Source organism: Amphiprion ocellaris, chromosome 3 (genome assembly GCF_022539595.1).
Source record: "Amphiprion ocellaris isolate individual 3 ecotype Okinawa chromosome 3, ASM2253959v1, whole genome shotgun sequence".
In the NCBI taxonomy this organism is placed as follows: Eukaryota; Metazoa; Chordata; class Actinopteri; family Pomacentridae; genus Amphiprion; species Amphiprion ocellaris.
In genome coordinates, this window is record NC_072768.1 from 7,270,203 (window position 1) to 7,282,668 (window position 12,466).

Sequence of the window (12,466 nt, forward strand, 5' to 3'; positions counted from 1 at the left end):
ACACTTGGGATCCTAGCAAAATCCAGCAAACAGTAGGACCGTGGACAACATTTGTAGTGTGTCATATGCTTTCATAACCACGTCCAGTGATTCAGGATTGTGATGACAGAAAACAACAAAACAGCTTATTTGCCAAAACAACAGTGGAAGAGAGTTCAATTTTCAAAATGCCTGAGGGTTTGACAGACCTGAACAATCACATTCCAGCACGCTCTGTCAATCACTAACCGGCCGGTAATGTCACTTATTAATCCAAACACGCCCTGGAACCGAGGCGGCTTTCCTTACCTCAAAGACACACAGCATATAGGAAAACTCTTCCTCAGGAATCAAAACACCATCAGTGGTGTTACCAGAAAAATCCAAAAGCAGATGCAGCCTCTGCTTATCTCCTCTCCTTTCCTCTCCTGTGTTTGTGTAATGCTGTCAATCGACCTACTAAAAGATGCAGTTTTGTTTCTTCGACCCCGGCACACCTGCTTCCTGAATGTGTGTGTGTATAATACTGTCTGTGTACCAGTGTGAGTTTGTGTGTGTGTCGGCTTGCAATGGCTGCGTTGCTACCGTCTCTTTCTGGGTGGTGTATGGCTCACATTGTGCTCCATCTTCCTGCTCCCCTGTCAGTCATGTGATTGTACAAGCTGCTGCGATTGGCTGGGAGCAGAGCAGGAAGGAGGGACTGCTGAGGAGGATGGCCAGGGGGAATGTGTAGCCACGGAGGAGGTGAGAGGGAGGAGGGAGAGGTGTGAGGAGGGAAAGGGATGTCTAATGTAGGATGTAAACAGTGCTTAAACAGAAAAGCATGAGGCCTGCAAAAAAACACACATAGATACTCATGAACAAGCATTTATAATTATCATCTATAACTTCAGAAGCAAATAGAACACAATTTCTTACTGTACAGCTAGTAATAGAAACAATATACACCCCCCATGTGCAGGTGACAGGTTGTTTTAAAAGAATTTCTAGTGGCTTTCTTGTTTCCCCACAACTGCAACAGAGCAGTGGATTTTCAGTGGAGCAGGAACACACACAAATACTGACATTAAAGATTTACCTGTAAGTCTCCACATTCACAGCTCATTACAGGCATAAAGGTTGATAGCTGCTTTGCTCAAGGGCACATTACAAACAGTTGCCAAAGAAAAGAGTTGGGGTCAAGAACTGGTTCCAGCTTAGACTTGGTTCCAAAAGTCAGATTCTAAGAGATTCAATACAAAAGTTTAACTTTGATTCTACATTTCATATGCAATCTACTGCACACACCTACCCAATATTTAACGCTGTCTGTCTGCGTCATTACATGACTGGAATGTATGCATGTCTACCACCTCATAATGCATTTGTCTTGATAAATCATGAGTGAACAGCAACTCAACAGCAACAGCTGAGTTGATGCATTTGTTGCTGAGGTGCTTGATAAGCAGATGACTAGCACAAATTGTGTAACTATTGTAATAACCACTTAAATTTAGCAAATGCTAAAGCAAATGTAAAATAGCTGAAGTAACTTCCAAAATATTCAAGAAAGCAGAAAAGAGACCACTGTAGCTACAAGGCAGTTACTTTATCTAGCTCTGTGTTTCTGCTGGCAGCATTTATCCGTGGTAAGTAGTGTTTCACACAACTCTGCTGTGAAGAACGCTGCAGCAGCATGAACACACACTCAAGATTTCTCTCATGTGACAGCACACACAACACACAGACTTGCAGTAACCATTATGCCTTTTTAGGCACGTTACAGCTGATTAAAGCACATTTACTAGCCCTTATAGCAACAGTTTTCTGTGACTGCAGGAGCTAAAGCTACTTCTCTCACACACTGGGAGAGATTCACTTCACACAACAAACCCATGAGTCTACATCCCTTCTTTCCTTAAAGTGGATGTGCAGCTAGGCTATGAGTGTGTTAACCCCATCAAATACAGTGTTTTTATTAATAGAACTATAATAACTACACAGATCAGGCATAACATTATGACCACCTTCCTAACACTCTGCTGGTCTCCTTTATGCTGCTAAAACTCCTCTGACCCAGTGGACTCAGGACCTCTGGGGACGTCCTGTGGCACTGGGATGGTGGCAGTGGATTCTGTGGGTCCTGTGGGTTGCAGGGTGGGACCTACCTAGATCAGACTTATCCTGGTACATCCCACAGATGCTCAATAAGATTTGGATCTGGGGAGTGTGGAACTCTAGCGAACAGTTTTAGCTTTGACATGTTCTCCGAGCCACTCCTGAGCAGTTTCTGTGGTGTGTCAGGGGTGACAACTGGCATCAAGGACTGCTGTTGTCATTGGGATCGGGGTGTTGGGGGGTTGCTTGACCTGCACTGTTCAGGTGGTGGTACATGTCAAACATCCACGTGAATGTTGGGTCTCAAAGTTTCCCAGAAGAACGTTGGATTCTAACAAGATGATCGATGTTATTCACTTCACCTGTCAGTGGTCATAATGCTGTGGTTGATCTGTGTACGTTAATTATTAAGTTTTTGTTTGTCGTGATAGACAGAGAAGTGCAGTGGTGGAGGAAGGACTGGGATCCTTTACCTCAATAAAAGCACTAATATCACACTGTAAAAGTCCTGCAGTGGAAATGCAGAAGTATCAGAAACATGTACTACGGTATTATAAGTATTCAATGCAAAAAAAGGCCTACTGTGACTGTTACACTATAATATAGTATATTATTTGGTTAGCTTAAATATTTTTCTAATTAATTTGAACCCAGAATTTTACTGTTGTACCTGCCGATACAAACAATACCCGAAGCTACAGAGGGACAGCTATTTACTCATTCCCTTACCCAGTCAGTATTTGTGCAAATTTTAAAGTTACTATTTCAAAAACTACAAGACACGTTTTGAATGCTATTTATGAGACAGTACTTGTCAGAACAGCATCAGGACCTGACAATTTTTAGAAAACTTAAAAAACCAGCAGTTATCAAATCATTGTTTGAAAAACATTTCCCCACTTTGCAATGTATCCTGCTATTATAACTGTCCTGCACAGTGCCCAGTAAAACAGATTTTTTAAAAACTACTTTCACAAGGTGCTACTTTATTTTAAAAAAAAAAAAAAAGGTGACCAACAGCGTTTGAAAAGCTAATTACACGAGAGTCACACACCTGGGTGACATCAGCATGTAAACACTGTTCCAGCACAGGAAAGTCATGCTGCTTCTCAATAATAGACCTTTCCAACAGCAGTCATTTGACATTTGTGAAAGCAGTCCAGGCACTGGCGTATTAATCACGGTGAATGCCATTTAGGGGATGTCCTGCTATTGTGCATGCTGGTACATTGTCTAAACTGTCAGGGCTTACTGGGACATTTCATGAATCATCAGTATAAGTAATTCCAACTTCATGTTTCATACTGTAGGAAGTCAGAATGTCAGTTTTCAAACATGCACAAACATATAGAATACACATACAAGAAAGTCTGTACATATCAAGAATGACACATGCTCAACTTCACTTACAAAGCAAAAAAAAATGCCATTGACTGATTTTAGCAGATACCTACAGCATTTAGCACGCACATTTAACAAAACTTCAAGATCAAATGCAATGATGAATTTTATTTATTTTTTGGGGGGAGGGGGGGGGGTCTGTTAACAGTTTAAATCTACTTTTGAAAAAAATCTACATAATTCTAGACCAAAGGCAAAGCTGATTAAATTTACAATTGGAAACCAGGTATGGTTAAAAGTTTAAACACTACTTTAATACTCAATACCAAGTTAAAAGTTTTAGAACACCCCAATTTTTCCAGTTTTTTATTGAAATTCAAGTAGTTTAAGTCCAATGATTAGCTTGAAATGGTACAAAAGTAAGTGGTGAACTGCCAGAGGTTTAAAAAAAAGGTAAGGTTACCCAAAGCTGAAAAATAATGTTCATTTCAGAATTATACTAAAAGGCCTTTTACAGGGAACAAGAAATGGGTTAACAACTTAAAGCTGTTCTGCAGCAATGGAGGTTTATCATGCCTTCAAAGCTGCTGCTACCAAATCGTACAGGTGCCCCAACTTTTCTAGATTACTTCCAACCTCCTTTGTCTGCATAAAAGTAGTGTTGGAACACACCGTGGCACCATAATCTCCAGAGCACTATTTGAACAGTACTGTACTGCAGAAAGTAGTGTGTTGTTATAAAAATGTCGAGGAAAAGACAATTAACAATAGAAGAGAGACAGACCTTCATAACACTTAGAAATGTAGGTCTTTCCTACAAAGAAATTGCAAACAAAGTCAAGGTGTCAGTGAATACAGTTTCCTTCACCATCAAAAGGCTGAGAAAGTGGAGGAAACTCTGACAGGAAGAGGTCTGGAAGACCATATATTTTACATTTTCTACGTGAAGTCACATATGATGAATGGTTTAACAAAGACCAAAGTCTTTGCTTTGTTTATACCTGAAGAACATACTATAACAGGGTTTTAAAATTCCTTAAACTGAGATCTTTGGAAACACTGCTGACTCTCTTAAAAAACTCGGCGGTAGCTTTTAGTTTGGACATGCAGAAATGGAAAGTTTTGGAGACGACGACACCATGCTCTCTTTCTGAATGGCCTTTAATGTCACTATGTTTGGTCTCTGATTCGCCACGCTCCTATCACGTGAATGTTTCCTGGAAGAAAACAAAGATATAAGCCTTGACAACTAGTAACTAATTCACTGTAGATAACTAGTCAGACCACTGGCACTGCTTACTTTGCCATCTCTGCTAGCAGCTGTTGTGCAGTTAAGAAAATCTCCAACCTTAGTTTTCGCCAAAAGTGTTGTTTCTGTAGTATTTTCTACAACAAAGGAACTAACTCTATGCCTCATATTTTCACCAGCATCTGCTTGCCTAGTGTACAAGAACAGTCATGTGATATGTGTGTTAAACGGTGCTAAAACACTCATTTGGACAGAGATAATTTTTGTTTTAAAAAGAAACACAGTGTGGATAGAGCTTGAGCATCACTTACTGTAGTAGCTCTGTATCAGTGAGTGCAGTCGACTGCAGAAGGTGGAGGATATGGGAGGACTCTGAAGACATGCTGATATCTCCTTCTTTCCCAGCTTTGGCTGTCAGCTTGTACAGACTGGAGCAGCTGAGAGCCAGCTCCAGGGCATCCATCCAGCACCGGCCTGGAGAACAGACAGATTTTAAATAAAGGACGGAGCGCCTTCAACAAACTGTGGTTGTAAACATAATTCTTCAAACATGTCAGAATGTACATCTCCAGTGGAAACAATAGCTCATAAGCCTCACCATCAGACTCAGAGGCAGCTCTGAAGATAAGGTAGTTGCTGGGTAGAGGCTGCGTGATGGAGCCAACATTCTCTCCTTTGGGACCCTGGACATATGGATCACACTGTGACTCACATTTCATGTTGTGCATTTATGTTGTACCAACAGAAACAAATGGCTCTCTCAAGGGCCATGAGCGTAATGCTGCAATGAGCATGATAATTATCACTTATAGATAAAAACCAGCAGTGGAAAAAGGACAAATTGGAGCTGGTACTAAGTAAACTGTAAACTAATCGCAAATAATCTGAATTTTTTATGTATTTTTTTGTTGTACAGGTGGACATTTCGATTCAGTGTTGCCAGACCAAAAACTAAAGTCTTTACAACCACAAAGTTCCATTCACAAAATGTTTTTACAGCTTCAATGCTGGTTAGATCACTTTATGTATTGTGATTTTTAAATTGCATATTCATGCATTACTAACAACCAAAGTGTTGTTATAAATCTGATCACTAGGAGTCACTCAAGTCAGATGTATTTCTAATCCAATGCAAATGGAATTATCACTGTTTTTAAAAGCAAAATCCTTCATGCTTGTTTCAGATAAACAAAAATCTGACTTAATCGATCCTAACAAACATAGAAATACAAAATGATCCTTTTACGTAAATCCTTGTCTTATTATGACCGCTATCTTATCACTATGTTTATGATAATGCTAGTAAGCCAGAAAACATCTCTGTCTAACCTTAACAGCCCATATTGATTTGTCCAGTGGGTGGTAGAGTTTGAAACAGAATCCATCCTTCTTAGAGGGTCTCTCAATCAGCTTGCAGGCACTGAGCAGAATGGTGCCCACCCAGTGATCTGTTTTCGGGGTTTTATAGATCAAAAGAACTCCCGGCTTTAGTGCACACCACAGCTTGGTCCAACTCTTTAACGAGCCACGGATCTAAAGACGGACAAAGGATAAGAAGGGAAGCAGTTTTAGCTCAAAAGCATATAGGAATGACAATACATATGATGACGCTAATTCAAAACCGCTGCTTACAAAACATTACAGGATTAAAATGTAAGTTACAAAAGGCTAGCTTATACTGAATGACATCCAGGATTATTATCAAAGTGTGTAACTGATAGTGGATGCTATCAGTGTAACATCAAAGGTATAATAATGCTGGATGTCAATGTAATAGCTTGGTGTAATAGACAACATTCTCACACCTTTAGCCAGTTAGACATAATGACAACGCTGGGGTCCTTGAGTGCACTGAACAGTTCTTTAGTTGCCCTCTTCTTCTCTTGCCTGTAATTCTGCTTTTGGACCTGCAAAACAGGAAAAATCCAACAAATGAGTCATCCCTTTTACTTCACAAAAGGACTGATCTGACAGTGCAAACACTAGGTGGAAGCAGAGTCAAACAGATCCTAGCATTCAACTGAAACGCTTAACATCGAAGGTACACATTTAAAATATAATAAGATGTTTCAAAAGGTTTCCAGATGGCTCGAGCGCACTTAAGCCACTGAGCTAAGACTAACAACCAAAGGCATGATAAGCTTTTACTTAACGACGAACAAAATGGCATAATAATGGTCAACTGTTCCCACAGCCGTCTGAAGGAAGGAGGCAAATTATACCTTGAGAGACTCCTTCCGGGCCAGCTTCTCAGTGGGAGAGGGGCAGTCCTTCTCAACACCATTAAACATCCTGGACTCAGACTGGAGGTGGGAGTGAGGAGAGAAGAAAAAAACGACACTTCAAGTACAGGCAAGAACTACTCCAAGATCTGCAGGGATTTCAGATCAAAAAATGAATGATTGAAAAATATTGGCTTGTAAAAGTCTGTAAGTCTAAAAATAAAACAACAAAAAAAAACAGAAAAAAATGTTGTGATTAATTAATGATGCATTGCCAAAAGCTAAATATCTTAATAGTCTTTATTTATGACCAGCACAATATTTCGTTGTTTCTGCAAGGTTGTGTGATGCAGGTTGAGCAGCCTTTTCAACCAGAGAGGAAACTTAGCAGGCAGTTAGATCTGGTGTCGTGACTACAAACCCACCAGCAAAGTATCTGATGGTCTCCACTGATGACTAAAGACAGATTAGAATCGCATCGATAAGTTATCCTGTGATTTTACTGTGATGTGTGATCGCATAACGACTTGTTCTGTGTGAACGAAACCGGAATGAATCCCAATATCATTTGGTATGCCCGCACAGGCATTTAAACATACTGTATCTATTTGTGTAAAAAGAAAGCCATTCTAAAAGTGTTCTACACAACTATAACCTAGTACAAGCACTGAACACATGCAAGGACAAGGCTGTTCTCAGTCTCCAATTGTCCCATAAGGGCTTTCATGATGGGAGCAAGGGCAAAAGGCCAGAGTTGCAGCTGTGCATGTGAATTATTCCACATATAAATAGGCAATATTGAGAGACTGAGCGAGGCAAAGCAACACGAGGAGAGGAGACAAGACAAGATGAGGTTACCCGGTTGCCAGTGGAAACATTTATTGACCATTCCTAATTAGTATTACTAAAAATGAAGACAGACTGTTTGAACTAATACAACATAAACAGCACCAGGACAAAATTGGTCTGGGTTGCCATATAAATGGGTTGCGGTCCTAAAGACACAGTTCCCACCATGGCCCTGACAAATATAATTCAACTTCTATACGACTGTAGTTCATTAGCACAATTAAGGTTTAGCAGTTTTGCAAGGAAGTAATATGTCTGGTTTCCATTTCACACAGTCATTTGTAAAATGCTCTGAAATCACTTGATCTCCTCCGAAAAGAAGACATCAAGAACTGTAAGATTTGTCTGTTTAAAACTACTGTAGATTATTCAGGCTGGTAATACCGTAAGCAATCAGAAGAAAAGAAATGATCACAGAATGCAAAAGGCAACAATGTTTGCTCAACTACTGAGTCATTTCTAGAGAACTGTTGAGGAGCTGCCCAACCAGGAACTGTGTTCTTACCTTGCTGCCTGGTGATTGGGCAGGACTAAGTTCATTACTCAGCATGGAGAGACCGTTCCTGTCTGTCTCACTGCCTGGTGGGAACCCACAACACACAATCACATACAAATGAACTCAGAGATTAAACCTGACAGACAGACAAAGCACGGCAGCCGCCAAATCAGCCAATAAGCAACAGCTGAAGTTGGTTGATTTGTATGGAATAATTACATTACAACGCAGTACACCATATTTTCCCTGACACAAGTTCATTAGTACACACCATGACGGTACCACTGTTTGGCTATATTTACTTTCCATTTGTCTGCTTTGAACTCTTGACCTTTTACCTGGACTGAGGTTGTAGAGGTCGTTGTCTCCTCCATAAGACAGGTTCCGGGTGAGGGTGCGGGGGTCAATTTTGGGTGGGGAGGTGGCACTGGGGCACAGAGAAAACCTCCGATGGAACAAATTCTCCTCCTTCATCCTGACAACCGGCTCGTCCTCTGTAGAGGGAAAGCACAAAAGACAGAAAGGAGGACAAGAAGATGCAGACAGTACAGAGAGGAAACAGAAGAAGAAATGAATTTGGATGAGACCAAAATGTTACTTTCAAGTGTGCCTGCATGCATTTGCTCATCTAACGTCAGAAATTGCAGAGTTCAAGTGATTCATTCAGTCTTTGTAGCTCCTCGTCTTTTGAATCCCGTGTTTCTTGCCGTCTCTCCCTGTGTCAGTAACTCTGTGCTCTCCAACTCCATACTCACTACTTTTCTCTGTATATATCTATTTGTGTGAACCCCCACCCTTTCTCTCCTCTTCTACATTAACAAAGACGTACTGTATGAGGACATGTCAGCCTGTCCACATAATGGTACTGTGCGTGGCAGTGACAAGCAGTTCAGACTGCACATTGTCAGAGTACATGACAGACAGAGGCTTCAACAAGTTCAGTTAGTCTGTCCACAGACATCCACTGTCCAAAACAACCCCAATCACCACCATCACCACTCTTTCATCATCTGAATTGCTGTATCCAAAGTAAAAAAGCTGCTTCTTCAGTCATTTCCTTGATATCCGCAGGGTCTCCTCTACTAATGAGATGCACATTTCAGGACACAAAAGAGGACAAATGCAGCTACTGCAGATGTGAATAGGATCGAGCTGTGGCTCTGCAGCTTCATGTTGTTATTGTGCTGTTGTTAATTTACAGCACTGAGTGGATGAGTCATATTTTTAGGCCACCGTGCCCACATAAACAAGACAAAGCAAGCACAGAGACAAGAAACCATATGGCTATACACATACTGAGTGTGAGGCCGTTTTCCCCTCTACTGAGCTTAGCGACTATTGACAAGTCGCAAACTATTCATAGCATGTTATTAACAACTGCTGAGGGTCATTGCTGTTTCCAGACAGATCATTATGCCCCTTCAAACCGGTGGGAAGCAAATCGGAGCTGGCGGTAAAACAGTGAAGTTAATGGAGCATAACTGTTACCACCTGGGTCTGTCTGGTCGGCCACAATGTGCTTCCGCTCAGATCAATATAATCCCATTCATTTTTTCTCAGTGCACAAACACATACAGTAGACAAGACCCTCTGACTCCCAGCCTACAGCGCAGTCTCGCCTACAAGTCCTCAATTACCACATCCAAGAACAGTGTGTTACATAAAAATTCATTCATAGAACATCTTCACAGGCTGATTCATCTTTTGACTCTCCCACATCATTCCACTGTGATTAAACCGGGGCAAGTGCAGTATGTCAAAGTGTACATACTGGCCCTGTGATAGTTTAGTAAAACTTGTGGATTCACAATGGCTAAATCTGGAAACTGGAAATCTGATGAACTGTTCCAGGAATCTTTTTTCTAGCAATGTGTGCCCTCCTTCTACACGAACATTCATGCAAATATTGAATATACAAAACCACTTTCACATCAATGTACTCGTCACACCACTCCCAGCTTCCCTCAGTTGTCTCCTCTGCCTCTGTGACTCATTCTCTCAACCTTATGACTCTATTCTCATTTGGTATCTAGCAATATATTTATTTCGCTTTTTCCTCCTGCCCTTTGCTTCTTTGTCATTTCAAGATGGGAACAAGATATGAGAGAGAAAAGGTAAATTTAAAAAGGAGCCTTATTTGTCCTTGTGAGGCAGGTCTATAAATAGCATTCTATTGCTGCAGTGCACGCATGCATGTACAGTACAGTGCACAACCCTGAGTGGGGTGGAAGCTGCATAGAAAAGAGCTTGAAGCTTTTGCATTACACAACAGTACACACAACAGGCTGCCAAACTGGTCACGGACAGACAAACGCACAGAACTGATACCACTCACAGTACAGACCCTAAGTCAGGTCAAGATGTGGACATGTAGACTGACAGGACAAACCAATCACAGACGCGTCTCACAGCTGCATGCTAGGATTAGTTGGGGGAAAAGGCTGAGAGCATGAGCACATAACACAGACTGGGCTGAGCATGGGTGTGGCATCCTTGCATGCTTAATGTGTTTGTATTTTGTGTGGACATCTCAGCAGCCAATAGTGTTTGTGTGTGAGTCTGTTGAATGACGTAAGGGGAAAAAAATGAGTGTGTGGATGTGCATACGTGACAGTGTGTGTGTGTGTCTGCCTTGCTGCTGCAGACTGAAGACAGGATTACAAATGCACATGATGCAGCACCAAAGGAGAGATAAAATGCTTCTCTACAACTAGCCAATCCCAGCATGAGTGGTGAAGCAGTGTGCATTACTAACAGACACACATGCATGAGCACACAGATCAAGCACTTGAGATACTGTTTTACTACATCAGAGGTGGGGGAAGAAAATCACTGATGTGTGAAAGTAAAATAAAGTATCACGTTCAACGTCTGTATATGCAGGTGAGCCATTCCATTAATACTGCACCAAACCAAATAATTGATCACAGTTCCTTCAGTCTTTGGTAGGTTCCACTAGTAGCCAGAATATGAACTCTTTCAACCAGCTAAGACGTGCAGTCTGACCAAAGAGAAAATCAAAAGTCCTTATAGCTGCTCTGAGTGGCCACACTGGAAACTGGAGTGAAAAAAAACAGCTGTCGCAGAGAGGGTGGGGAGATGTGATACTCTTTAAAAGTGGGGATAGCAGCACACATTTTCAGAAAATCTCTCCAGGGAGCTCCACTCTCTTCCCTGCACAGCTGGCCAATCACGACATGAACAGTGTGTGAATGTGGGATTGTCAATTTTGCAACGTTACAGGCAATAAATAACACACATCCCCTATTTGACATCGGGAAGGTGTGGGAAGCAGGGGCTACGTGTGATGCTTAATTTACAATGGATGCAGGAATGCAGTGTTCTAGTTATTGTGGATCAACAGATGATGGCGACAGTAGAATTTCAATTACAACTCTGCAACATTTCATCAGCAAACGTCTGTTTTGCAACATTCCACTTCATACACCGACACTGACAGCAATCCTAAAACAAATTTAAACACAACAGCACATTTAAAACTCAATGCAAACAAAATCAGATGTTTTTATGACCAAATATAAAATCTAAATATTTGACTGATACACTCTGAGGTTAGGAAGTCCTTTACAGATGATGAATATGATGACAATGAGAGGATGCACTGTGTAAAACGGCAAAGGTGGCAGTCTGAGCAGAAACATAACTTCATCAGCAAAGAGGCATTCAACAAAGGAGGAAATGTGAGAGGAATTTATCCAATGAGAATCCAAGAAGAGACAGCATTTTCCTAGCACTAAATAGTCATTCTACCCTCTGACTGACCTTCCATTAAGACTCAAACATAACATGCAACTTTGTCTGAACTCGACTCTCACCACTCACTGCACACAGTGCGTAAAGTTTGCAAGGCTAGGCCAACATTAACTTCATCCACTACAACCACGCTACACAGGTGCTTGGCTAATATTTACCCATTGATATGAACTTCTTGTGGAAATGATAGCAAGAAGGTAGCAACACCAGTCCAGGCAATGCACACATTCCAGTGTCATGCAATAACCTTAAACTTTGAGCAGAAGCACAGATAAAAAGAAAAAAGTGTCTGACCCACAGTTACCTTGTCGAGGTGAAAGCACTTGACTTGCTGTCACATGGGACCTGTTTGTTTTTAGTAATCATTACACCAACTGTGAGGGAGAAGGGAGATGGGGGGGGTGGAAAACAGTTGACATGTTCTAACCTGTATATTGTTCATATGCTTGACTGACCTTA

At 41.2% G+C, this 12,466-nt stretch overlaps 1 protein-coding gene across 6 annotated transcripts in view; it reads right to left on the bottom strand.

The window, feature by feature from the left end:
• osbpl5 (oxysterol binding protein-like 5) overlaps positions 1–12,466 on the bottom strand; it is a 49,350-nt gene that overhangs the window by 12,882 nt on the left and 24,002 nt on the right. For 2 of the 6 annotated variants that reach the window (XM_055009000.1, XM_055009001.1), the window contains exons 3-10: positions 8,572–8,727; positions 8,243–8,316; positions 6,889–6,969; positions 6,472–6,573; positions 5,996–6,199; positions 5,265–5,349; positions 4,978–5,140; positions 594–809 (exon numbers count right to left, since the gene is read on the bottom strand). In XM_055009000.1, the coding sequence (XP_054864975.1) occupies positions 594–809; positions 4,978–5,140; positions 5,265–5,349; positions 5,996–6,199; positions 6,472–6,573; positions 6,889–6,969; positions 8,243–8,316; positions 8,572–8,707 (1,061 nt within the window). In that variant the 5' untranslated portion in view covers positions 8,708–8,727. Of the gene's footprint in view, positions 1–593; positions 810–4,977; positions 5,141–5,264; positions 5,350–5,995; positions 6,200–6,471; positions 6,574–6,888; positions 6,970–8,242; positions 8,317–8,571; positions 8,728–8,831; positions 8,973–12,466 lie in introns of those variants that run through there. The other 4 variants (XM_055008999.1, XM_055009002.1, XM_055009004.1 and 1 more) reach the window with 4 other exon arrangements.